At 40.2% G+C, this 27,523-nt stretch overlaps 1 protein-coding gene across 3 annotated transcripts in view; it reads left to right on the top strand.

Annotated features, from left to right (window-relative positions):
• The window catches only part of sema6e (sema domain, transmembrane domain (TM), and cytoplasmic domain, (semaphorin) 6E), a 153,442-nt gene that overhangs the window by 49,844 nt on the left and 76,075 nt on the right, over positions 1 to 27,523 (top strand). For 2 of the 3 annotated variants that reach the window (XM_035673017.1, XM_035673015.1), the window contains exons 4-6: positions 19,734 to 19,934; positions 25,610 to 25,724; positions 27,098 to 27,155. In XM_035673017.1, the coding sequence (XP_035528910.1) occupies positions 19,793 to 19,934; positions 25,610 to 25,724; positions 27,098 to 27,155 (315 nt within the window). In that variant the 5' untranslated portion in view covers positions 19,734 to 19,792. Of the gene's footprint in view, positions 1 to 17,056; positions 17,162 to 19,733; positions 19,935 to 25,609; positions 25,725 to 27,097; positions 27,156 to 27,523 lie in introns of all 3 variants that reach the window. The other variant, XM_035673016.1, reaches the window with a different exon arrangement.

Below are 27,523 nucleotides of genomic sequence, written 5' to 3'. Positions count from 1 at the left end.
CCCCCCCCCCATTAGTATCAATGATGTGTGCAGCGGAGGCGCTTGCTAACTGTCAGAGGCTCTCCGCTTGGCTTCACTTGGAGAGGCGAAGGGATGCTGAGGGATTTGACGGAGAGACAGAGCTCAGACTAATGGTAGGCTGGTGGGACTCTGGGAGCCACAACACACAGCCTACTGTAGAGGAACATACCATCACTGATGTACTATACATGTCAGCAGGCTGTTCTATTTACAGAGCTGCTGTCTTAACAGTGTTTACCCATGAGGCTTTGCTACAGCTTGACTAAAACCCCCATGGGTGTTTTTCATTGCAATATGACTTCTGGTAAGATCATAGTTTGTCTGACAGGACTGGAATTGCTCATTAGGCTGTGTCCTAGGGATGTAAAAATGTTCCCCAATTGGGTTTCCTTTACAGCTGCGTTGGGCAGGGATTTTAAAAATACACCCGTTTGAGCTGAAATCATGTGGGGCTGTAACACGGAACGGTATCTCAGCTCACAGGAGGTGAGAATTAAAAATGTAGAGAAAATGTCTTTAATAGCAACGAACAGAAAGCTTAGTTTGCTAATGTTGATTCTCTTGACCCTTTGGCAGAAAGCATCACAGGTCAGGTTGATAAATGTGAGCGTGCTGACATGTGTCATGCATGATTTACGTAAACTCTAAAAAGGTTTGGCCAAGACCTTTGGTATTATTATTGTCTTAATGTCTGTTGGCTGTGACGTTGCATACAAATAGTGAGCCAGGATAGCTTCTGTTTGTAGCTTAACAAATAACATAATTAAACATCAACAAGTCTTATAGAGTGAAAGCAGAAAAACTGCTGAGTCAAATTATGCCTGCGATGGAGTTAACCATAAAAATACAGGTTTTTAAATGAAGGGGGTTAGTTAACGCATCAGATTCTTTTTTCATTAAAAACCTGCATTCGCTCTGTGGGCGGGAGGATGGGATAATTGCTGGCTTTAGCTCTCCTCACCTGGAACGTGACAGGATAACTTTCCCACGGTGCTTAATATTCAGTGAACCTGCGAACCCTAAGCGGGGGATATCGATCAGCAGATGTGATGTATTCCCTGCCTTCCTAACAGGCATCTGCAGAGTCATCTGTGTGGGAGTTGTGATGCTCCCTCTGCACCTCAGGCCGCCAGAGGAAAGATAAAAGGTACATGAACAAAACTGAGAAGAGCAAAGTTCTCAAACGGTTGACGCCCTTTCAGGATTTTCCTCTCAAGCAGTAAAAAGAATAATTTTGTTATTGATCACCATTTGAGCTGGTATTCAACAGTGATCTGATGGGCTTTATAACTACAGGGAGAACCGTATTGGCTTTCCTCTGAAACACGCCTCTCAGACTAATATTTATACCTCAAAGAAACTTTTTGCTGACTTTCATGTTTATCAACGGCTAATTATCCTCACATGGGAAAGCGAAAGTGATGCATCTTCTCGGGGCTAGTTCAACTAGCTAGCTTAGCAAAATGAAATGTAACCCCACACAGCATGCAATGTTTTATGAGATGTCCACACGCTATTAGACACCCCGAGATGCTGGACAGGAGCCAGTTTGTTACAAGAACACACAAATGCAATTGCGTGTCAGTGCTCGAGCACAGACAGCAAGCTGTGAGGAGAAAAACAGCCCTCCGTTTGTGATAACAGCTCTTTCACTGTCAGCACAAACAATCTGCAGGCCTTACTCCCCATAACCAGAGCTAGTGTTTACATTTCCCATATTCATAGAGAAACAAAAAGCTCACAGAACATGGAGTGCAAAAACAAATCTGCAGCCGAGTTTAAATAAATCATCTCCCTGTAATGGATAAGAAATTCCTCTTAACGAGCATAACTGCTTCTACAACGTCAGCAAACATGGCTGCACGCCACCCTGCTGCACCCCCCCTCAGCATAAACATCTGTGTCAAGATCAGGTGCTGTGGATGTGTGCTTTACTTTAACCACAATCCTCTCATCCCTAAGCAAATGTATCCCTGTGCTCAGGTTGGAAAAGTTTAGTAAATTTGGATAATGAAGGTGGGATCGCTTGAAGTTGAGGTGAAAGTCAGGAAGCCCTCCAAATCCGACTCAAGGCTGTTTATAATTGCAATTCAAATTAGCAAAGGGTCAACAGTTTAATACGCTTTTGTCTTAATCGGCACGTAAAGGTCAAAAAATTGTGAATTTTATTTTAGAGTTTGTCTCAAATTAGGCTTAATTTATGGTAATGTTCTATGCTATTGAATAATGTTTACTTTTAGGGCAAAACCCAAATTAATTCAATTATAAAAAAGTTCATATATTTGCCCATTTAAAGTTCTGTCGGTTTCACCCTTCAGATAACTCCAGTGCACATTAAAATTGATCTATTTGGACAGTTGGCTGGGATTCAAAATAGCTGCTTGAGATGGAATAGGATCTCTATGTTTTAGCTTTTGGCTGTTTGCACTGACACTGTCTCACGGCACGTGCTTGCTGAAGTGAAATTGTGATTCTTTTCTTTTTTGTGCCAAAACAGGTGGATTCCGATATCTTTCCTGTCACAAATTGGCTTACATTATAATATAAAAGCAGTAGCATCATGTAACATCACATTAGTCCTGTTTCCACTGAAGTCTAAACCAGATTAACATTATTAGTTACTTTCCAGTGGTGTGTTAACTTTGTCTACAACAGGATTTATCTAGCAACAATTTGAGTGCAACCGAAGGGGACAATCTTGCTGAATCGTAGACTTCAGGGTGAGTCTTCTGAATGCACCCTATATCCAAACAGAGTGAGAAAATTGTGTTGTGGATAGTATCGGGATCCAGCCAGCTCAGATAGATCAGAAAGCCACACAGTTGTCAACTTCAGATTTCTTTTGCAAGGCAGCAGTAGATGTAGAGATCTCAAGCCAGCTGCAGCCCAAAAGACTTGGAGGGCGAGAGGCTCAAGCAAGCCTCAAAGCCTTGTGTTTTTTAATGACAGAATGTGCTCCGTCATTGAGAGGACTGATTAAAAGCCCTTTGTGTCACGGTCCGGGCTGCAAGAGCATATGGCCAAAGGGCTTAAGCACAGAGCGAAGACATCTGGACTACCAAATCACTGAGACAGAAGCAAGGAAATGAAATCACAGAGATTAAAGTGAATCTGCCTCATTCCTCTTCCAGAGAAATGCCTCATTTGTGAATACCAACAGTTTGAGCTTTTAATTGTGATATAGTGGAACACAGTTGTTAAAGGATAGGTTCACACTGTTTCAAGTCTGTCTTAAAACATTAGTGACCATATAAACACTGAGGTGGTTTTGCTTGCGGTAATCATTCCTCATGATCACACTGCCCATTAAGTGATCCCTTCCTAACATGCTTCCAATGAAAGTGATGGGGAACAAAATCTACAGTCCTCTTTCTGTACAAGAATGTATTTTAAGCTTTATCTGAAGCTAATATGAGACCTCAGCTCAGATACATAAAGTAGATGGATAGATAACCTTTATTTAAACTTGAGAGACATTGAAGTAAGCGCTCTCTCAAGGATGCCCTGATTACAGTACAGGGCGTAAAAGTTACCTATACATTAACAAACTACTGCTAAACGTCTAAATAAATGAGTTCTCTTTTCAAATGTAGTCAAATGTCAAAATCTCCCTTTTTCGTTCTGTCCCTCCACTGCTAAAACGACTGCAACAAATATCCATTTGATTTGCCTAACTAAATGCATTCTTACCCAGAACAAGGACAGTGTTTGTCCCCCATCCCTTTCATTGGAAGCACATTAGGATTGGATATTTTAATGGCCATGAAGTATTATTACAGCAAGCTACACTTTATTTTAACTGGCAAGGTCTTCATATTTCTCGGCATATATATATATATTTACAGTGTTCTTTTTTTCTTAAAGCCTCTTATTTTCCTTTATTTTTGCTGAGAGTAAATATGGATGTCTTCTGCAATTCCTTTAAGAACACATTTGTTTTGACTTTGGATGGCAGCCAGGCCACAGGCCACAAAGTTGAACAGAATTCATGGTACCAAAAACATTCACACAGTTGTACAGTGTACATTGAGAGGAGGAGGAAGTGTGTATGGGGTCTTGGGTGTGTGCTATGATACTTTGTCAAACACAGCACAACAACATTAAAACAATAAGTTACAAATGTTCGCCGTCACGCACCGTTAAGCGTCCAGAGTGCTTTTTGTTCCTGCTCCAGATTTATTATTTATCCAGATTATTTTGCACGATTGCACACCTAAAATTTAACGCAGGGAAGTTTCTTAATTCTGTATGAAACCTGTGTTATAACAGCTTATAAGATGATACTCGGCATACATTTTTTCTTTTGTATTAGCTATGTGTATATACGGTACAGAACATGAAGAATTTGGCATTGTTCAGGCATACTGTGGGGTAATAACGTTCAAGATCAGACTGAAGCTCCAAGAATACAGTTTGCTCCAGACACTGTAGTGTTACCTTAAAGGGCATTTCAGACTCTGCTGCTGATAAATATGTCTTAAATCCAAACAAATACATTTACCAAGCCAAGGCACTGTAGAAAATATAGTGTAAATATGTACTTGTAAGCACTAAAGCCTCACAAATAATGCAAATGTATTCCTTTGGTGCTAACCTGCAAACCCTATCACTGTCCCTTTGGATACGGTACTGATTTTTTGTTTTAGCTTAAATTAGCATGTGCAGACTTCTCTGAAACTTTACAGTAGTAGGAGTCCTGTAAACACCTCAGAGACGTCCCAAAACAAACAAACTCCAAACAGTCTTTCTGACTACCTGTCTTTCTATTTACCTTTCTATTTATTATTCTGCCTCTCCAGTCCATGTAGACTTGCCTCCAAGCTTGTATCTCATTCTCAGTTTGACTTTTGTGTGATTTGTATCTTGCTAGAGTTTACAGCTCTCTGAACAGTCTCATCGCTGTTCTTTTCAAGGCAAGTGATGGTGTCAATTATTGAAGGCAGATCATTTTCATAGCTCTCACACACATTCCTCAGTACCCGGCACATAGTCTTGAATTGAAAAAAAACATGGTACTCGCAACATCAAGGTCATTGTGGCGGAGGATTTCTCAAGAGGACTGAAAAGTCATCTGCAGAGTGAGCAAAGAAGGCCAGGTGGCTGATGAACTCCAGGAATAGTTTGACAAACCCTATCGCCATTGACAAATTAAAGTGTCAGCGGCCGCCCTACGTGGCATCACATTTCCTGTGTTGTTCTGTGATAAGCCCCGCCGCCGATATGAGCCAGCAGCACACGGCTGTCTGCAGAACAGTCTGAGAAGGCTATGAGGACAGAGGTACAGTAACAGGAGACCCAGGCAGATGCTTGTCTCTGAGTATTGATCGGGCCAGACGTCCAGACGACTGTTGCAGCCACAGACACAGGCAGGCAGAGCTGGCGGCTACCTCTGCCTTCATCCCTTTGCTGCCTAAAGGAATAGTTTAGAAAATTTGACATGACGTACTGTCACTTAGCGCCAGCGGATAAAGGAATATGTTTCCTGGGTACATAAATCTTTTTGCTATCACACATTTAAAGATACCACGCTCCTTTGTGTCCGTCAGACACACAGCAGCTTAAAAATACATTTTCACACAGTGCTTATGTTGCACAGCATGTGTCTTTGTTTTTCTCCTGTAGAGGCTTTGTGTCACTAACCTCCTGGCAGCCACAGTCACAGTTCAGTGGAGAACTGTACAAAAATAATGGCTAACTGCATAAGAACTTGGCAGAGAGGCTTGAAGGATTGTTGTGGTGTGGGTGTCAGTTCACTTAAGGTCGCTTAAAAGTAAGGAGGTAATATTTATGATTACTGTGACCAAGTGGTTTGTTGGCCATAGTCTAAAAACACACAGTTTAATGATTTTTTTAATTTCATGAAATAAGGTTTGGGATTCTGCTATTGAACAATTTCCAAATCCCAAAAGAAGTTGTTAAAGTTCAACTAAAATTTCTGCTACAGTGGACATGTCTTTCCCTGTATTCTCTTTTGAAAAAAAAAAAAACAAAAGGGAGGAATTTATTTATTTTCTGGTTTTGTGATATTGCCAATTAGTTTTGTTACATAGTTGCAACATAGATGAAAGCCTTATCTGGAGATGCCAGTCAAATCTCGCATAAAGCAGTAACGTCTGTGTTTTATTATATGTGGAGCAGCCGACAGCCTGCTAAACCAACACCAGAGCTCCAGACTATGAACAGCAACCCACATTCCTGCTAAAGTGTCCTCCTTATCCAACCTACAAACATGAACACACGTCGAACACCTTCACTTGTTGAACGAGCAGCACATTAACATTCATAGTGGACTGTTAGCTTTCTAAGTTAGGTTCTAAATGACTCACCCCTATATACAATTAGCCAAATTTTAATATGTATCAGACAGCAATGGCTGCCAAGAAGCAACTCAAAATGTACTATGTGTCAATCGTGTAATCATCATTTACCAGTCAGAAACACTACATATATGAATCATAACTATTGTACGCTACAGAAAATGCAAAGTCATGCAATTGATACAACCAGCTGTTGCGTGAGAACTGAATACCTTCGACTGTGGCTGCAAGAGGGCGCGATACGTCATCTAAAATGCCTCTATGTATATAAGCATCCCAATAGCTGCACACGCTTTCTCTTGCTCCTATACACAGACACATTCAGCCTCTTGTCACTGGAACCACAAGAGTAATGGCCCCAGGTCTCCTCCTGAACACAGACTAATGAGAATCTCAAATCCGACAAGCAGAGTGCATTTATCACGCACTCACACTTAATGACACCGCCACCCAGGCTCAACAGCATGCTCACACCAGTATCTAGCCCCATTATAGATGGCCCCGTTTGTCCTCTCACTTTCCTATTATTATAGCTGCTTGGTCAAACCTAGTGGAAGGATGAAGAGAGAGGTGGAGTGGGTGGGGAGGAATAGAATCAGAATCAGTGGTACGTCTACTGACAAAAGACAGCTTTTGTTTTTCTCCTCTGTCTCACTTCTTCCTGTCCATCCTACAGCCCTCCCAGTGTGAATCGGTCTGTTCTCAACTTCTTTTATTCTCTTTGTGTCTGCTTCTCTCGTGTCTCTAAAAACCTAAAATGCAGATGAGCAGCAACACTCGGGCTCAGGAATGGTGAGGGAGTCGACGGATGAATACTACATGCGCCGCTTTGATCTGCTACTATGAAGTGTTGTTTTTTATTTGTGGGGTGACATGGAGCTTTGCATGAGGACTCTTGACTCGAGAAACATTAAAGAAATGTCTCACAAGGAAACATGAATTTTCAAACGATTAGACATCTGGAAAATGTATATTAAGCAGAATATTGCTTATGTATTTAATGATTCAGAGTAAAACGGCAACCGTCTCCGGTATGACTCTTATATAAACATACCTCCTTCTTATAATCTAAAATCACAAACTTAAGCTTAAATAAATTCTAGTGCTCATTCCAGTAGTTAATCATGACGAGGTAGAAGTAATGACATCCTAAATACAATGCCTGTTTAATCCCCAGTGTCCATTGCAGTGATCTTTATGTTGGAAGGAGGGAAGGATGATTTGAGCCCTAATTAGATGGACTTCTAAGCAGGCCCTGCCGTCTCTAATGACTGTTGGGGATTTAGACAGAGATAAGAGTTTATCCTCCTTAAGTGCTGGAAAGGCTACATTATCTAAACTGAGATCCTGGCTGTGCTTTATAACACACAACTCAGACACATTAGACACATGCAGGAACACAAGCAGCCAACAGCCTAACTCAGCAACACGTCAGTGCTGCTGAGCCGGTAAAAGCAGCACGTCGTCAGAAGAATAATGCACAACAGTGATTGATGCCTCTGATGCCTCGGAAAGTGAATGGGATTAGATCTGTCAGATTGGCGACTGGGTCTTATGATCCGTCATTTAATTTGTCAAATCGGGAGATGGGTTGCTCTCTCCGACAACCTTACAACTGGCACAACAGGTATAAGCCGAAATGTTTATGAGCTGGATCTTGAAGATAGTCATGTAATAACTTTTGTGGTGTATCCAGGTGACGTTAATGGTGTGTGTGTGTTTCATTGCATCAGTCTAATAAGTTATGAAATATCAAGTGCAGGCAGTGTTAGCTTAGTGTCCACACTTAAAGGGTAACCACACCCTTAAATTCTGATAGTGTCCTCTCTTCCAGCGTATTTAAAAAAGGCAGCAGCGGAGCGAAGGACCAACGACTGTGGGAGGTGTGGCTACGTAGTGTGTGATCGTTGTCAGCCCAAAATACTTTAAGTTCATATAACACATTTATTGGCTGCCCCATATGTTGTGTTTATGACTACTGCAGAGGAATAAATCTTGTTCATGTACATCGTGTTTTTCAGGGCTCGTCAGCCTTGCTAACACTACCGGCAGCTCTGTGTGAGAGGCTACAGTTAGCCAGTGATCTGCTATTTATAGCTACTGCAGCTGCTACCACTTTCGAGGGAGCTCAACATACAAAATAGACCTGGTAGTCTTGTCTGTTTCGTCACGGGAGGGCCGTGAGAATTCGGCTTTCAACTAATTTTCACCTGAAATAGTTTTTTTTCACACTACGTGAACTATGCAAATTACTTTCCTCTTTGCATTTCCAGGAGATGGATAAACAGAAACGGTGCCACCATGTTTGTTGTGAGTAGAGTTGTCCATAGCAACAGAATCTAAGATAAAGTACTCAAGTTCCTAATGGAAAATTGCAGGCAATTGTACAACAATGGTGGAGCCTCGGAACGGTCAGCGTTACACTTTTGAATGTCATATGTTTATCTCATTTGACTACTTTGACTCATAATTAAAGTAATTTAGCACTGTTGATAATTTGGTGCTGCCTGTGATGCTCGGTGCCGTTGAAGCAGGAGCTGCCAGCTTGAATCTGAGTGGTGGAATTGATTGTCTGGCTGATTCCAGATCACTAAGCTGTGAGACGCTGTCATTCCCCTCCTCCTCCTCCTCCTTTTCCTCATTTAGATATACTGTCTTTACTCTACTGTCACTGTTCATGTCCCATTTCTCTGTTTCATGCCCCAGCTCCTACTCCTACCTCCCATGTTCCATGACAGAGTGTAGCCTTTGATGAGGTGAGAGGAGCCACACTGCTCCTTGGTGTATGATTGCCTATGGCCATTGACTTTTCTTGGGAGAGACGGAGTTGTTAGAGCCATAAAATGAGATAAACTGAGCTTGAAAGCTTCTGGGTCTTTCACTATGTGTTTAGATGATATCATCAGTGTGAGACAGCGGTAATAAAAGTGAGGTCAGCTGCCACCGTGGGCTACTGCCCTGAAAGGTAGCACTGTCCTGATAAGACTGCTGTCTCTTTTCATCTCTCCTCTTAAGGCTTCTGGTGTGTGATGAAGCTGACGTGTGGATGTCGAGTTTGAGCATAAAAGGCGTCTAATAATTGGATGCATGCTCTACGTACAGAGACTGTTTGTCCCAAAGACAATGATAAAGTGTTTAATCTTCCCAGGAACAGCGAACCACACAGGCATGATGATGCCATTATCTCCGTGAGGCACTCTTGCCGAGAAGCCTCACTCTTACCCTTGATTTATATTTCCCTTCATCAGCATCGACCACTCAGATTGCATAAAATCATTCATTTATAAAAGCAGGGCTCGCTGCTTTTGTTCTTGTTCAACTGAAATTCACCAAATGTACTTTTGCCACACATTCCCTTGGTAGCTTTTCTCCCCCTCTCTTCCTTATAATCTTGTTGGGGTAATGTGACAGGGATGGATCTTCTGGGTGACGGCTGTGTGATTGCCTCTGCTAACAAGGGATAAAAGCAGGGGAAGAAGCTTCACAGCTATTTATCTTCCTTTGATCAATTCTCAACTACTCTGCCTTCCTCTGTTTTTATATTTTGAGTAGAAAGCACTATTTTAGCACACTTGAATCTGCAACCTCTTCTTTTGTCAAGAGAAATAAGCATGAGGCCTCGTCATTGCATCATAGTGAAATAAAAGATTTTACACTGAGTGAAGGCAGCAGTGATCAGTGTGGGAACCTGGGTATCTAATATCTTATCCCTTCAGCACTCGTAGAGTTCCCTCATTTAAATGAGCCCAACTTTGGAGATACGCCACTCATAATTCACTTTTCGTCAAAAGGGAATAAAAGTTCCGGTAGATTGATAATTCATGCAGGATGTCTTTCAAAATAGGAAGTGCAGTCTGAAGTGCAAACAGTGCAGCAATCTAATTGGTACCACAGGGGAGATAGAGATCAAAGAGCTGCTGTGTTAATAGAGAAGTCTCGCTCTTCTTTTTGTCCGCTACTGACTGAAAGGACACAAAGCCACCGTGAAGTCCTCAAAGTGGTGGTCCTCAGATGAAGCATCCTCAGCAGTAGCAAACTAAAAGTTACATGTGTTTCCACTCAGTTTATCACCAATGTAGGCTTTGCATTTCTTTGCCCTAAATATTATATGAATATTTTCCAATCAGGCAACTGTAGAAGGAACCTTGACATGCTCACCCAGGTCCTGTGCTACTGTCCATGTAAAAGCCCCTTTTCACTCCACTGTTACACTACTACTATCCAAACAGTTCCCTATACATAGTGTTATCCAAGTATTAATTAGCTCAACTGATGTACAAATACACGTGTAGGCAGATTTACAAACCAAATCTGATCAAATGATTCTAAACAACCAACTTAGCTCTGTGGTCTTCTCTTCCCATGAGTTTGTTCCTGTACCTGAGAGCATGTAGGGAGACCAGTAAACGTCAGCAAAGCCTGCTTTGCTTTGACTCAGAGCCCAAACTGACAGTGGCCTCTTACCTTTGGTTTGGTCTGCAAGCAAAACTGCTGGAAACAAGAAAGATTCCCTTTTTCTCTCCCCCATCTCTCTCCCTTCAATATATTGAAGCATTTTATTAGCATATTTTCATCTTGCCTGGTCTTTTGGAAATGCTGCATCCAACTAGCTTGTGTTTCTCTTCATGCTATTGTAGGGGTCAGCAGTTCTGTGTGAATCATGACAAGCTCAGAAAATGTAATGGCCATTTTTATTTTGGGTCCATCAAGACAGCAGTGAGGTTCTTGTTCTAACTGTTGAACTCTTATCATTTCAGTGTACTCTCAACTAAAAAAAAACAAAGGTGCCACAGGGATATCTAAAGGCTACTAATCTTGATAAACTGTTGTGATCTTTTAAAGGTGCTTTTAAAGGCGTCCTTAATTGGAGCTAGGTTGTAACTACACTAGAATGAACTTGTGTGCCACATTTACTATATTGAAGCATTTTATTAGCATATTAGCATATTTTAATCCACGACTGGTCTGTAAAATATGCTACATCTGGCTAGATTGTTCTTCTCTTCATGCTTTTATAGGGTCAGCAGTTCTGTGTGAATCATGACAGGCTCAGGCAGCACAATAGTGTATAAAGTATTCAGAGACCGGAGATAATATCTGATCTTTTCTCCTTTTTATATCACCTCTTTTCTCCATTGTTTTAGAGGAGACGTCAGTGTACGGCATTAGAACAGGGGTGGTGTATTTCCTTGATGCACATATAGATAAATAAGTTTACAGGGGAAAACACTGATTTTACTTTCAGAAGTGTGTCTGGGAAATACCTGTTCATGGTGTATCATTTATTCCGTATCATCCTTACTGATGTTTTTCATTTCACAGAAAATGTGGCTTATGTCTTTCATTTTCATGGGGCTTAGTGCTGTATGAGATTATGCAATGTTGATATTAATTGTCAAATACACAGTTGTTTTAAGAAAATGTCTTTTCCATCTAGTGGAATGACACAGACGGCCTTTGTTCAGTGCTTCCTTTTGCAGTCCCACTCAGTAAAGTTAGGATACTCAAACACCTTCTTACCCACCTCTAAACATTACTAAGGGATTGTCCTCGAGTCAATAAGTTGGCGGACTTTGGCTGTTGGGTCAGATTGGAGTCCCTTAAATAGAAAGGTAAAAATGGAAACACAAAATACAGAAAACAACAACACTCAGCCTGCTTTCCCCTCTTGCTCTGTATTTCGCAGCAGTAGCCTCAGGGGGTATCCAATTATGACGCCCTTGAGGGAATGACAGTGCTTGGATTTCTGTCAATACAGGGTTCAGGTAGTGTTTCTCAATAACATTCTGAATTATTGATGACAGAGAGATTGAGAGGAGAAGGGGGTAGTTAACATTCACTTTTATGTATGAAGAGAAGGAGAGATGAGAGATGGGTTAGCCCAATTGCTGCCCAGCGTATTTTAAAGTGATCTGTTTGAGACTCTGAGGTAAGACTCGTTTGAAAATGCCATAAGGACCACAGAAGATTGAAGGTGCATCCTGACTGACAGAGAGCACAGAATGGTCAGGGAATTATAGGCCTCTGTGGAGATGAATCTAAATAATTAACAGGAGGAAGACGAAAGGAGAGGATTCCACTGGCGCATGCCTGATCCTTCTTCCACTGATAGCCCTCTGGGCTTTTTTTTCGCCCATTGCAAATAGACATGAAGACGATGGATGACGCCTGCAGCGGTTTTGCAGATCGATCAGAGAACCGTCTCACTGTCTGAGTCCTGCATAGATCCCTCTGTGTGAAGTCTGGCCAACTCACTGTCTGTAGAAAGAAGTCCTGAGAATAGGCCTAACTCAAGGCAGGCTACGTTTCTCCAAGAGTGATACTCATGCACAAAGCAGTGGGTGTTGGCCAACAATTTGGATTCTTATTGAATGCTACATTTCAGCGAGAAACCAATATTTGCACCTGTGCGCTCACAACCGGTAGTGTACGTCGTATCAGTACAGGGATGAAACCGTTTTCAGAACTTTTGTTGGCCCTTGCTGTCAGCTTAGTTTTACTTTGACATCAATCCCCTAAAGATCTGCCATGGAAGCTCAAGTATAAACCAGCCTCTAATCTGTGGGGATTCTTCGATGAGGGCAGAGTAGAGAAGTCTGACATGGGGTGACAATCGATGGCCTCTGCAACAGGACAACCCGTCACTTGTCTGAACTCTGTGGGCGCTGAGGTTAAAACAGCATTCCCCTGGGAACAGACTGAGTGGCATTGATGGCAAGGAGGGTCCCAACCTCCCCTGACAGACACATCTCATCCTGGATGCCATCTTGCCCTCTCCCTGCCATGGCACAATGCAGACACTATGAGAATGACACTACATTATACTGACACCAGGCAGTTGACATACTAATCCAAGAACTAAAGGACTAGGGGGACCATTGATTTTGTATTCTTGGTAAAAGGAAAGAAGCCAGCCATCATTCCTCTTCGACCAGTGATGCTAATGGACTTTTTAAAATGTTGCCACGGAGATCCCCTGGAGCCTTTCTGTTTTTGCCACTGCAAGACCTTTGAAATATACCGAAATCCCCAGCTCCTTTATCTGACATGTTTTTATTCAACAGCCCAGCTTAGATGTCTCGGCTGTGTCAAGTGTTTATACACAGCATCTGCCTGGTCAGTGACAGGTACCACTGGAAGTCTAAACTCTGACATTGGATGTAAGAATGAAAGTTCTGTGAGAAATAATGGTATGAAGCTACATTCATGCTGTTTGTGCACATGGATGGAAGTGTTCCATTTTGATTGTACCACTTACCACGTATTTGTCCCAAACCTTTTAACTTGCATACACACAAGTAACTTGTGTTTTTATCTTTTAGTATACAAAGGAAAAAAAAAAGTCTGAAGCAGTGTTTTAAAAAAACATTTCATGACCGTTTCTATTTGGGGTCAAGACAGCAATGTGGTTTTTGTTCTAACTGTTGAACCCTTATCATTTCAGTGTACTCTCAACTAAAAAACGAAAAGCGCCACAGGCATTTTAAAGGCTACATATCTTGATAAACTGTTGTGATCTTTTAAAGTTGCTTTTAAAGGCATTCTTAATTGGAACTAGGTTGTAACTACACCAGAATGAACTCATTTGTGCCACATGTAACACCCGTCTGAAAACTGGCCCATACAATCCACCTCTGTATCCTGTGGGGATTGTTCTCTCAATTATTGCCCAATGCTCCTTGATCCCAATTCCAATTTGCCGCGACGACGTCTGCGTGGTTAGCCATTGGAAATCTAATTAGCAAAGTTTCTCCTGTCTGAGAGGGTTGAGTGCAGAGTTGAAATGACTGCTGGGTAAAGGGAAGAATGGCCGCAAACAGACTTCTTCGCAAACTGTCTTCAGCTGATATTTTTTGTGGAAAGAATATTGGTGGTCAATATTCACTGACTACTGAGGTGTAACCCTCAAGGATTTATTATTTTTTTCTTTTTGAATGTCAGCTATGACTGTTTGTGCGGAGTCAACTTAGGGAAGGATGTGAGTGCGAAGAGAAAACAGCTCTGAGAAGAGGGTGATCTGCTGTGTGATATGTGTCATGAGACTGCAGTGAGATTGGTGGTCTGATGAACCTTCTAAACGAAGGTAGGGGAGGGACAATAAGGCTCAGGCCTCAACAATGGAATGTTTGTCTCACCACGCACCATTCATATCATGTGTTGTTTTTCCTCCTGTCACATTAAAATTCCCATGTGGTTGTTTTGACAATAACAAAAAAAAACATCAGGAAGGTTTTGATATACTAGTCTGGTGAAGGAAGGAAAGATAGACGATTGACACCCTGTTATTATTACCCAGTGCTAATGGAAAAGGAATTTTTAGCGATTAGTATTCCATTTTTCAGTATGTTGTGTTATACATGGTAGTTTTAAAGGTGCTTTAAATGTGCTTCTGTAAGGAAGTCTTTACACGAAGGCAGAAAAGAGTAATTGTTGTTCAGGTCAATGGAGGTTTAAATGATGTCATGGAGACAATAATGTAAACTGATGTATCTATAAGCAAAATCAGCACCATCACAATGCTCCATAAGTTAATTTGCATGAATTATATAGCATCATTACCCTTCCAGTACATTCTACAACCAGGGTCTTATGTTTTTTGTCCCCCTTTGCTCATGTGCCATTCTTGATTAATACTGTCTCTATTGCTCTAATATAATTATAACATTGAAATATTGTATCCTCAAAAATACCTTACAGTTGACTTATCATTTGGTCACCAGATTCATGGTGTTATTATAGTGCCTGGCATAGGAAGCTGTTTTGTACTGCCCTGCTGAGAGAAGACGGGTAATGTGGCTAATTGTGTCTGAAATTGTCGAGGAGGCCAGGGATATGCTCACTCATTATGCTGGCCAGTGTGTACCACAAATATGTCAGAGTGGAGGATAGTGGGGCTTAAAGATTTTCACAGCCAAGGGGCCGAGAGACTTTGAAAGTGCACAGAGGTGTGAGGTGAAAGGTATACTCTATACTCTATTCTGCAGCTATCAAAAGCAAGTAGATTAGCCTTCCTGCCACTGAAGCACTGGTGAGGTCAGGGAATATTAGAGGGTGATTCTGCATTAGCATTATGCTCCACTGTTTCATTGTGTGCAGCAGGTGTTGGCAGGAAATAGATGTCCCACGAGTCGACAGGTGCAAACTGTGCAATGCAGTTGATTGACGATAAGACTGGAATTTTGGATTTTTAGTGCGATTTTTTTTTATGGGACCATTATTCTCAGGCAAGTGGGGACTGTAGAACATATTTACCTGCAAGATTTTATGTACAGTATGAATGAACTCCATGACCTCATTAATGTCAACCAATTAAGACTATTATAATGTAATCTAATTTTTGCAGTTGCACAGTTGAAGGCCTTGAGACTCCAAAATTCTATGTTGATACATCTTATCAATCTGCAGACGCAGTGCTGTTGGTTAATGCATGTCAGATAATCAATGGAGAGCCCCAGCGTCCCAGAAACCCCCTTTCCTCCAAAAAGGGCCCAACTGCCAATGTCTCCCAGATGGCTTAACAAGTCCAGTTCATTAAAAACAAAATGATCGGAGCCGTGCCGTCCGAAACCCTAGAACACAGAGGGCAAACATAAGACGGGATAAGCGGTGGCTTATTTCCCCTCGACAGCTGTCAGCTCATCAGCCATCCCTCTCTCCTCAGACTGCACGAAAAGTCATTAAGTGATTAGACTTTGTTTTAGGTTAAATTAAGAAACTTCAGAATTCCAGAGGGGTGATGCATTGTTGACACATTTACATAGGAGGTAAACATGGCAGCTTGGTGACAGCATTTGTGTCGAAAAGGTCAAATGGGACAAGCAGCCATTTTACTCAAGCTGAACTCTCAGGATAGTGCGGGAGCTTGGACAGAACCAAATCATAGACTAACCTAATATGGGCAAGTTTCTGTAAAATCACTCAGATGTTTGTTGCACATTTTAGCCTAATTAAAATGTTAAGATTTTACTGAATATAGTTAACCACTGAAGTATAGAAATAGAAAATTTGAAAATTGTGAAAATTTGCCAGCAAAAATATTTTACCTAATTTTCCTAATCTCCATGGCTTTTCTCATCATCTTCATGTTTTCTTTTTGGTGGCTTAACACCAGGAATGTTTCGTCACATCTCTAACATTTTTACAGCAAGAACATAAACATTGTCTATGAAAGCACCAGTTAATAGTAAGCTACTTTCACTGACATCACGGTGGACGAACGGTGGACTGTGAGGGTCATATTGGTCTCAGCCGGTACACAGCGATGTAAATCTGCTGGGATTTTGAATGATTCATCATCCACCTGGCTGGGGACCCAAAACAATTTTTCCACCAAACCCAAAATTTGCACACATTTGGCCCTTTGCAGCTGTTCATTTTGGATTCTGGCTGTGTTATAACTAGGATGCATTAACTAGGGCTGGGGGTCTATAGGATGGCTTACTTCTGATAAAACATTTTTAATGTCATCTTTCCACAACTAATACGATTGTGTTAAACTAATAATATTAGGATTTAAACCAGTCAGTATCTTCTTAGCAAATAAGGTGGTTTAGGTCTTAGTTACTACCTTATAACCAAGAGGTTATGAACATATAAATGTGTGTCTGTAAAGTAAATTATTTTTGTGAAGCTGTGAAGGTGAAGGATTCCGACGCAGCTTTTCTCTTCATTGTTAACAGAGCTAACGGAGGATTCATTATTTCTTTTTACATCACCAGAAAACTTTGTTCTTACTTGGCCAACACCCCTTTTGACCGGTTCTCCTCTGGAAAATGGCCAGGGCAGTTCAGACTAACCGGTTCTACAGCAACTGGCAGCCAAAGGAAGTTGTTTTTGTGTAGTGCATCGTGTCACTGATGGCTGTGGCTGTTTGTTTACTGACACAGTTTCTTAAGTGTTCTAATGATATGGCAATCAATTCTTTAATCCTGAATTTGATACGGCCTAGAGGTGAACCCCCTTCCCGTGTCTTGTCATAAGGCATTTCCACTTATATTAAGCCAACTCTGTTACTTAGATGCAGTAAAGCTCGCTCAGGATAATGATAAAGCCATCAAGAGACTGCAGGTCTGCATGGTGTGTCTCGGCTTGTAGTAGAAGTGAAAGCTTGAGTTTCAAGGTATATGACTGGTCTTGCATAAGCTCTTGTACTCACTGTGGTTATCTTGTTTTGCATGCATCATCATCACACTCTGCTGGCTGCCTTACTTTAGTTAAGCACCCGGGTTGTCAATAAAGGATCTCTGCCTTCTTTCCTCACAAGAATATAATGTTCCCTCGATGCGCTGCTTGTGTTTTTGGAAGGCTGTCTGTACACATTCATGTCATAAGTGAACTAGTTATGTCGATTGTCTGGTACATGGGACTCTTTGCTTGATAAAAAGCTTTGTTGTGTGTCATTTTAGCATTTAAAGCATTTACATGACCAAAGTTCTTTCGCCCTTTTTTTCTGCCTTGAATCTTTTGACATTTTAAAGGATTTTTCTCATGGATTTGTCTCTTGCAGCAATACCACTATAACATAATCTGTTTGTTCAAATGGCTGTCCTCCTTGGCAGGAAAAAAACATCCAAATCATTGCATATGAGGCTAATCCATCAGGTATATTGTCCTCATATATCGCCTAAGGCAGGCCACACATGCTGTTGCAATTCACAAAGTAAACACAAGCAGACACCCGCCCACTCCCCTCGATTTATGGCGTTGTGATCATCGCTTGACCTCATTGCTAAATGCAGCTTTCTCGTCTGCATTTAAATGAAGCAGACTATTATCAATATTGATGACAGTTCATGTGTCTGTTGACTTAATTTTCTGCTCCCACTTAAAACCATTTGGCCTAAGTCTCATTGCCAAGTGACACAGTCGTAAACTTGGGGAGGGCTTGTAAGAACCCCCGTGGAGGACACATTGCCCTTAATAAGTTGGCAGTGAGCACAGGTCATCGCAGTTCGAAGTTTGCTTCAGCAAATCCCTCTGACATCCATCTGTCACTGTCTGTTCCCTCGGATATCAAACAGATGTGGAAATTAACATTTGTGCACAACGACCACAGTGCTTAATTTATTCACACACAGACATTCAATGCCAAATTTTATCTTAACTGTTTTTAGGAGAGCTGTTCACAGGAATTTGATCAAAATGGTAATCTGTGATTGGATGGATAAGGTTGCAGCATCTTTTCGTGAGAAGCTTTTTGTTTTGTTCCAAATGTCTGTGAGATCATTTGTCAAAAATGTTCTGTGGTATTGTGACAGCTTTATCTTTTGACTTGTCTTTTAGCGAAGTTTGTTGTCATCCACAGTGCACTTTTGTTTAGGTCTTAAGTTGCTCCTGTAATTATGCAAAGCAAACTCCTACTGTATGCGTCTAGCAATTCAGAATGAATGAGTCACTTCCTGTTTATCAGCCAACTTTTGAAAGGATGTACCTTGTGTACGTCTGTGTATCTGTCACCAGGTGTCTGGAACAGTGAATGCAACAACTATAATAATTTTGTTTGTTTGTTCGTCTGATATTTTTAGCAGGATATTTAAATAAACATGCTAACAGATTTTAATTAACTTTGGTGGAAAAGTACAACAAAAAGGTGTTTTCTTAAGAGATCAAACATGTAATACATCATTAAAATATTTAATATTATAAGGGCAATATTCAGATTTGTGTGATATGTGGAGTCTAAATGCCTTCTAACTTTATACATAATCACACTATAGACATTTCTATCATTTGACTGTGAGAGGAAATTTTACACGGAAAGTCTTTACACGGGGACTCTATGCAGTTGTTTAAAAGATGCTGTTTAAATACACACATACAGACCTTTAACCTAAGTAGTCAATTATGCCATCAGGGCCCGGAGTCATGGCGGGTGGAGTGAGGTGTTCTCCTTGGTGTAGGCAAAGGTTTAATTATGCTGTCACCTGTGAAAGACATTGGTTGGTGGTAAATGAGGCAGTTGTCCTGGTGGAGCCCCAGCAGCCTGCCTCCTCTCCTGGTTGCTTCCCTGCCTGTTTGTGCCTCTCTCTGACTCCATCTACCTTTTTTATGTGTGTGTCTGCACTCTAGCATCTCGGCAGTTCAGCGGACACTCAATCACATCGCCGCATTGACATAAGGCATTGCATGCTAATAAGAACTTAGCTGCCACCTTTAAACACTGCTGCTGTCATTGATCACTCACATATGCAATTGTTGCAGTTGGATTTTTAACATGATTTAAAAGTGTCTTGATACACTAACGTAATACAATATAAGGGTTAGAAGTACTGTAATATACCCCAACTTGTAGTATTAGCTCTAGCAGCATGTATTCACTGTGTGATTCTTTTAAACACGGAGGTGGATCAGCCTTGCTAACCGTCCTAACCCTGATAACCTTGTGTCTCATTGTAGGTGGGAGGTGAATCTGCTGTGGGCCATGTGTTTCTGGTGAGGTCTCATCGTCTGCCAAAATGAGGCTGATGCCCGGCTCGCCTCGACCCATCCTGCCAGCCATCCTGGCTCTCACCTTAGCCGCCTTCTTACCTCAGCTGTCCTCGGGAGCCACACCGTTCCCCCAAGACCTGGAACCAATCAGCATCGTGGGCAGAGAATGTAAGTTCAAAATCTGTTGTGTTGCCATGGTGATCCTTGTAGCAGGAGTAGATGTAAAAGTAAAACCGAGGGTCACTAAGGCATTATAACGCCTCACTGGGGAACCTGGCTTAAAGAGGTGGATGTGTTTTAAGGGCATGTTTTCGCAGCAAGCAAATTTACTGAGGTTTATCCGGCTGCTCGTATATTAATTCTTTTAGTCCTGTTTTGTTGCCTTGGTGTGGAAAAGGCCATTTCAGCTCAGGAAGCAGTACCATGATTGCATGAAAACACCTTTCTCAGTCAGAGCTGAGGCACAGTTTGTAAGGAGTGAGGGTTTAATCCTAAACTGTACATGGAAATGGGACCTTCTTTTCAAGTTTAAATGGCACAAGAAGGATTTTGACCTAAAATTATTGTAACCTCTTCAACTTCTAAATGATTTTTAGTTGAAACTAAACTAACTTAAGACAAAAGATACAGCAAACCTTTTAACACTGGATTGGACCAAAGGTTGAACTCAATATCGCAATGTTAACGATATGTTTCACGATGCTTTGTCAGTTCAATCCAACTCCGATTTTTTCTGTTTTTTTTCTTTTTTTTTCCTGTTTTTGCAGGTTAGTTTGGTATATTTAGTCTGGCATGACAACTGTCAGTTAAACATCCAGCAGAATTAGATTTTCCTTCGCGGGTCAATGTAGCGCTGATGATACACAGTGACCGTCATCGAAACTGTCCAAAGAATGAGTTACCTTTCAGTCTGTATGACTTTCTGCTTGCACCTGTGGTTTTGTTTGTGATAGGTCCGTGTGAACACAACACAGTGAACAAGAACTAAAAGGGCAACAATGGATCATTTTTTAAATGATGACAGTCCATAAAGGTTAATATTATTATCTCCCAGTCCTACATGTGACTGCAGCTTAAGAAGGTAAAACCTCAGAGTTCAGCACCAGCCATTAAGATAAGATTTTTACTACGGAGGATCTTTACATCTTTGACACTCTGAAGACAGTGCTTCATTGGACCACCCTGGGGACCCACCATTGGCACCCAATCACTGGGGAGGTCCACAGAAGAGGTCCTGGCTACTAAATGTAATGGCCCATAATTGATTTAAGAGGTGGCTGAGACCATGGCCCGCACACTGTAATTGATGTATCTGGAAGAGAGTAACGCAACCATTAGCAGAAATAGCTGCACTAATAGTGCTATATGTGGAGCTCCGTCCCAGGTGTAATGAGAGCAATTTGTCACCTCTGGTTCCAGCAGGTGACAGTGTGGCACATGGTCCCTCACAACTCTATGAGACGTCCATTATGAATCACAGTACTTCATCAATCTGAAGTCTATGAAATCATACAGTCACTACTTTTTTTGGAAAGTGGGCAGACGCCTCGCCTCAGCATCTTGTCTTTTTTGTGACAGACTGCATGCTGAGTAGGTTTGACCAATTAAGGTTTTTGAAGGTAAGTAAAGACATTATTATACTGGAGATGCTTATAGATAAAGCTGCTGCCATATTCAACCTTTTTATATGAATTATTCACTCTTTCCACAGACTCTAACACATGAAAGGTCTTTAAAACATGACAGTTCAATTCCAGTCTTTTTAACCATATCATAATAAATATATGAAAAGAGTGTACAGTTTGCCCATTATAAACTGTTTCTTAAGTATTTTTCTTATTATAAAAAGGTGTAGATTACTCTAACAACAATTAACTAATTAATTAACAATAATAAAAGGGGGCTGCATTATTGTAAGTTTATTGTTAGAAGTACAGGTGATAAGATGAGATCCAAAAAGTCCAGTTTGAGTAATATATCCATTAATTACAGCTTATGAGATGCCATAGCCCAATACAACAGTTTAAAATGCTGTGAGAAATAAATGTATCCAACCATTTCATGTCTGTTTAGACCATTGCAAGCCAGAGTGCTAAAGGATGTTAATTTTTTTAGATGATTCTAAATGATAAAGATCTCATTAAATGTCTTGTTTAGTCTGACCAACTTTCTAAAGCTAAAAGATAATTATATTTCTGTAATTAAAGATAGAGGAAGGATTCTCACATTTTGGAAGCTAAATCATCAAATATTTGGCATTTTTGCTTGAAAAATGACTTAAACAATTAACGCATCTCCCTTAGCAAAAGCAAAGTATCAATGATGCAACCAAAACCATAACAAACCTGACATAATCTTAAAAAGGTAACTCCGATCATACCTAATACAAAGACGTAGAGATAACGTAATTCAACGTATCAGACTATAATCGCTGCAGTCTTATAATGGTGCTGCAACATTTTAAAAAACCCACACTCGAACTGTATTAGAGATTAATAATAATACCATCTCATAAGTCAAAACCTCAAGTACCCGCTACTCAATTATCATCATCTCACTAAAAATTAAAATTCCACATACAAGCAAGGTGAGGAAACAACCGCCAGAAACATATCTGCTCTCACAGCTCTGTATACTAAACCACATTACAAAAGCACGAATAGTTCCAAACAACATGATTTTCATTCTGAATAAAATTCTCTTTAAAATGTCATATTTCTTCACGACAACACCACCTGGGGTTACCACAATTCTTATTTCATTGTTCCCGATACAATTATTCTACCACCATCTACCTTTTGATTCTTTTACTACATTTCTTTAAACGTTGATTATTTCTCCGAGGAGAGCAACTTTTTCTAGCGATCACTTTTACCAATTAATTTGTTAATATGATTGCGGGCACGGTTACAATAACGAAGCTTTCAGCTACAATCAATTTTTATATCACTGATTAGGACAAGACTATTGTATAGGGATCTTCGAATATAAAACGGTCAGGTAGAAGGAAGTCATTCACAGCAATGGTAAATGTACATATGCTACTGGTGGCTATAAGGTTGATGAACAAGACTTTCAAATGCATACATTTCTTGGTACTGGTAAATCTACTCCCTAGAAGTTTGGGTTTCAAATAACCCACTAGTGGACACATATTAGATTGTTTAGGTCTTAAAGGATTGCTACTTCATCCGTCAATAAGGAAAAATTATGCTAACCTAATATCCTACGCCAATAAATGCGTCCTATACATATAACAATCAGAACTGAGAAATGCCTCAATTCATTCCTGTGCCCATTTCAATCTTCAAATGAAGGAAATACACTAATTTAGTGTAAGTTAATCTGTTGGTAATGTACAATTGATCATACTACATGTAATAGAATGTCTGGAGAAGTGACTGGCAAGATACAACTACTGGTATACAAATATATTAATCGGCTTCTGAGTCTTGTTTATTGTGTGTATATAAACACTTATTTTAGCAGACCTATACAAATAAACAATGACTAAAGTAATTTTAATTACACGTTTATGGAGTGGAGAAAAGAAATACAAAAGGTTGTTTATTCTAATATAAGAATAACTACAATGTAACACATAAAAGAAGAAATATACATATCATTCCTACTGGAAAATATATTTGACTAATAAATATTTGTGATATTAAACATGAGGCATAACCAGTTCATTTGAAAATTTTCGAGTACATATTGGAATCAATACCAAATGCGATATACCTTATCTAACAACATTCCCTATACAATAAAATAATATTAAAACCACCACTAATTACAAGATAATACACATTTATTTATTCTACCATAACGAAATCACAAACGTGTACAAGGTAATATTTCCAACGGGGAAGTATTAATTGGTAATAAATAAAAACCAAAACTAAGAAAACAAGAATAACCGCTAAAATATAAACAAAAGTACTTAGTTAAAACTTGTCAAGTCACAAACATACATACAAATACCTATAATCTAACACTACAAATATCACCACAGTTTACTGCCACCACTTAACGGCCACAGTTCGCCATGCGGAAGTGGAGTTGAGGGTTGTTCGTCCTTGGTGTATAAAAAGATGTGAACAAAAGGTTCTTAATTATAACTAGTCACTCCAGATCGATAAAGAAAACATTCGGTATACAAGGGTGAATACATTCAGTCAAGCTTTGTGAAAGCACATCTTTGGTTAAGTAGAATAGATAAAATGCCGTGCATTCACCTAGCATGAGCAACAGCAGCTGCTTCCTCATCACCTCAAACCTAGCTAAGCATTCCTTTTTGAAAACGAACTATCTACTTACACTTAAATTGCACTAACAATTTTATTAAACGGAAATCACAAACTGAAACTGCAACAGTCAATCTACACTTTTTTATTGTTTCTGCCTCTAGCATCTCGCAGTTCAGCGGACCCAATCACATCGCGTTGGATAAGGCATTGCCATGCTAATAAGACTTAGCTGCACCTTTAAACACTGCTTGCTTGTATTAGCACTCCATATGCATTGTTCAGTTGATTTTAACATGATTTAAAAGTGTCTTGTACATAACTCAACAGCAGCCCAGGTCAGATGGGAGGCTGGAGGGCACTTAATACAGTACTTTAAAGACTCTGAGTGCCATGGCCCTGAGCTGAATCTGTGCTTGGTTAAAATAGAGGAAACAGCAGGGGAAGTCTCTGTGATGTGGAAGACAGCCTGGTGTCAGTATTGAGCTGGCCAATTTTATTTCTGCCTGGAGGATCTTTTTTTTTTTTTTTTTTAAATCGATGTTTGAAAGGCATGTCCATCTAATGACTGCCTGTCACTCTGTTATTTAAAGTACTGGACACCATCTCCCATTGTTTAAATTAATATTTTCCTTGAGTAAGTTAGTCTAAAAAAGGCAAGATGGAATTGAGATGCAGAAGAGGAACAAGGAAAAATTTTTAAATGAGCCTTAATGCAGTTCAGTCGATATTATATCTCTCTTTGTACCACATTCCTCAGTCCATCTTATCTCACAGGTTTTGTATTGCTTCTCACGCACATCTTTATTTAAGCATGAATACACCTGATTTCAATAGAATCTAAAACTTAATGTATAGTGCCTGCAGTGAAAGATATTTTCTATATTTGTCCTTCTTAACCACATGGTATTATCTGTAATACAGGTTTTTAAGGGTAGTTTGGTCATGTGAAGGAATTTATGATTGCATTCATGACGACACAAAGTTGAACTGTTGTGACCTCAGAGACAGACGAGTGCTATTTAAATGGGGGCTGACCAGACAGACGGATTTTCCATCGTTTCCATGTTTCGTTTCCTTGTCCTCACTTGGCCCAGTTCCCGGAAAATGTTTACCAGGAGCCATTTATTTAAATCAGACTGACTTCTGTGACACGACCAGCTAATTTGCAACTTTGGATGCTATTTTTTCCCCTGCTCATCCACCTCCACAAGTGCACATTAGAATATAGCATATGCTCTGGTTAGTCAGAACTATAGGCCAAATTGTAACCTTGGTTTAGTGCTTCTTAAACTGAAGAGGTGTAATGTTTTTATAAGCCGTGGAATTTTTGTGGATGGATGTCAACCCAATGTCCTACCAACTCTTTACCAATGACAAACAGAGCTGTTTGTAAAAAAGCACTGAACAACTAAGAATGAATTTCATGATTCAGAAAAAACTGGCCTGTGTGGAAAACATTTTTATTATTTCTCATTGGAAGGAGAGGCCAGGTTTGAGTTCTGACTTTCTTTTCCAATTTTGCTAACCGGACGCCCTTTCTAGCCTTTTCTGAGAAGACATTTTCTTTTTCTCTCCATCTCTTATCCCAAACAGCCTCCTACCTCTACCCCAGCTTCCAGGGACTCATGTCGGACAATGACACCGTCCGCCTGGGCCTAGACTTCCAGAGGATGCTGAGGATCAACCACATGCTCTACATCGCTGCCCGGTCAGTCATCACCACTCACCTGCTAGTTTAGTTTATTTTATCTATACACTGTATGTTGACCTCTATTAGCAAATCTGATTCAAATCGAATGTATGCATGGCTGCACAAAGGAAGCAATCACAATTTTTAACTATTGGTTAATGTTCGGATTATTCTTTCTAGTTTTTTAGTTCATTAATGTGAACAATTATGATCACGAGTTACCAGACCTCAAAATGTTATCCACTGAGTTTTTAAAATCTTCATCAGCAGCCAAAACCCCCTGAAGCATCCATTGGAGTATATAAAACAATGTATTTAGGTGTTTGCTGTTTCTTTATATGACCAATGAAGTCAATTAAGCATAAAGTCAATTCAGTTCTAATTTACACTGATAGCTCAGCAAGAGGCAATGGGCCCTTGAAAGGGACGTGAGGGGGGGGAAATTTGAAAAAAAAAAAAAATTGATACATCCTAAGCAGGGAAACAGCAAAAGACATCAGAAAACATGTTTACAGTAAAGATCTTTTAAAAAACATATTCACAGAACACCAAGTAGAATCTGATAAAAAAAAAATGTCAGCATGGGTAGAGAAATTTATTTGACTGAGTATCTGTTGTAAGAGTGCTGGGGCCTTGAAGGCAGAGAGAGTGTTAGTACAATTTCAGAGTCATTTTTAAATCTTAAACTACCTGAAGTTCAACAGTAAATTCTTGCTCTTCTGAATAAATACTTCTATTGCTGTTGTGAGCACTGGTCAGTCTACACAAACCTTCATTACTGTGTAAGGTATCCAAGGCAGAACCTCTACACCAAATTGCTTTCATGTTGCAAGTTTTTCCAGAGCTTATATTAGCCTAATTGCACTTTGCTCCCCTCTCGATCAAGATGTCGAAGGTTAATTATCTAAAAAGTACGACTTGTACCTCCTCTGCTTGTTTTCATTGTGCAAAATAAATTCTGCTACAGTTTTTGGCTCGGGCTCAAACTGCAGTACTCTTACTGCCAAGAATCCCATCCAAAAAGGTATGGAGATTCCTAATGTACCTAAATGGACTTAATATTTTCCACAGCTGCATACAACAAAGTGCATGCCTCACTTCACAAAGTGATTCATAAGGGTTTTTGTCGATAGTTGGGAAACTTTTGACGTTGGAAAACTTTTGCAAGTTTATGAAGTTGAAAGGCCAATAAACGTTGGCTCTGGTAATCCACCTTGCACCCTCTGTTTTTGAACAGCTACCATCAATCCTATTGAGTGAAATAGAACCAGATCTTGTGAAATGGTTGGATCAGAGGCTTTTAGGGCTTTGCATTCAAAAGGCATTAAGTCTGACAAAAATCATGTGAAAATGGCCCCACTAATGGTTCCTTGATTCTCTATCTCTTGCAGGGACCATGTGTTTGCCGTCAATCTTGCCACATCATCTGAGCAGATAATCCCACAGCAGGTAGGACAGTCTGCCCACATTCATGGGTGAGAGTCACCTCTGTTTCAGTGTTAATATTTGACCTCAGGGGCTGGCAAATGGAGCCAACAACTTAAGGAACAAAAACTGCAGCTCCTTAAACGGCCACTTGAGGCTGGCTACAGAAGTGAGTCAATCTCCTTAATGCCCCATATTAAAAAAAACTTTACTACAGAAATAAATAGCCTGGTACAAAAAACGTCTTTGGTCTCTTTAGCTAATTTGCCCGTTCGTTACAGCTGTATGAGGGTTAGGGCTTTGACTTTTGGCCAAAAATCATATTCGAAATTCGTTTGTTTATTAATATTAATATTCGAATATATTCAAATATTTATTAATAATATTTTGAC

The sequence above is a fragment of the Morone saxatilis genome, unplaced genomic scaffold (assembly GCF_004916995.1).
Source record: "Morone saxatilis isolate NCDOM2014 unplaced genomic scaffold, NCSU_SB_2.0 Contig24, whole genome shotgun sequence".
NCBI lineage: Eukaryota > Metazoa > Chordata > Actinopteri > Moronidae > Morone > Morone saxatilis.
This window is presented reverse-complemented; position numbering and strand designations above follow the sequence as displayed.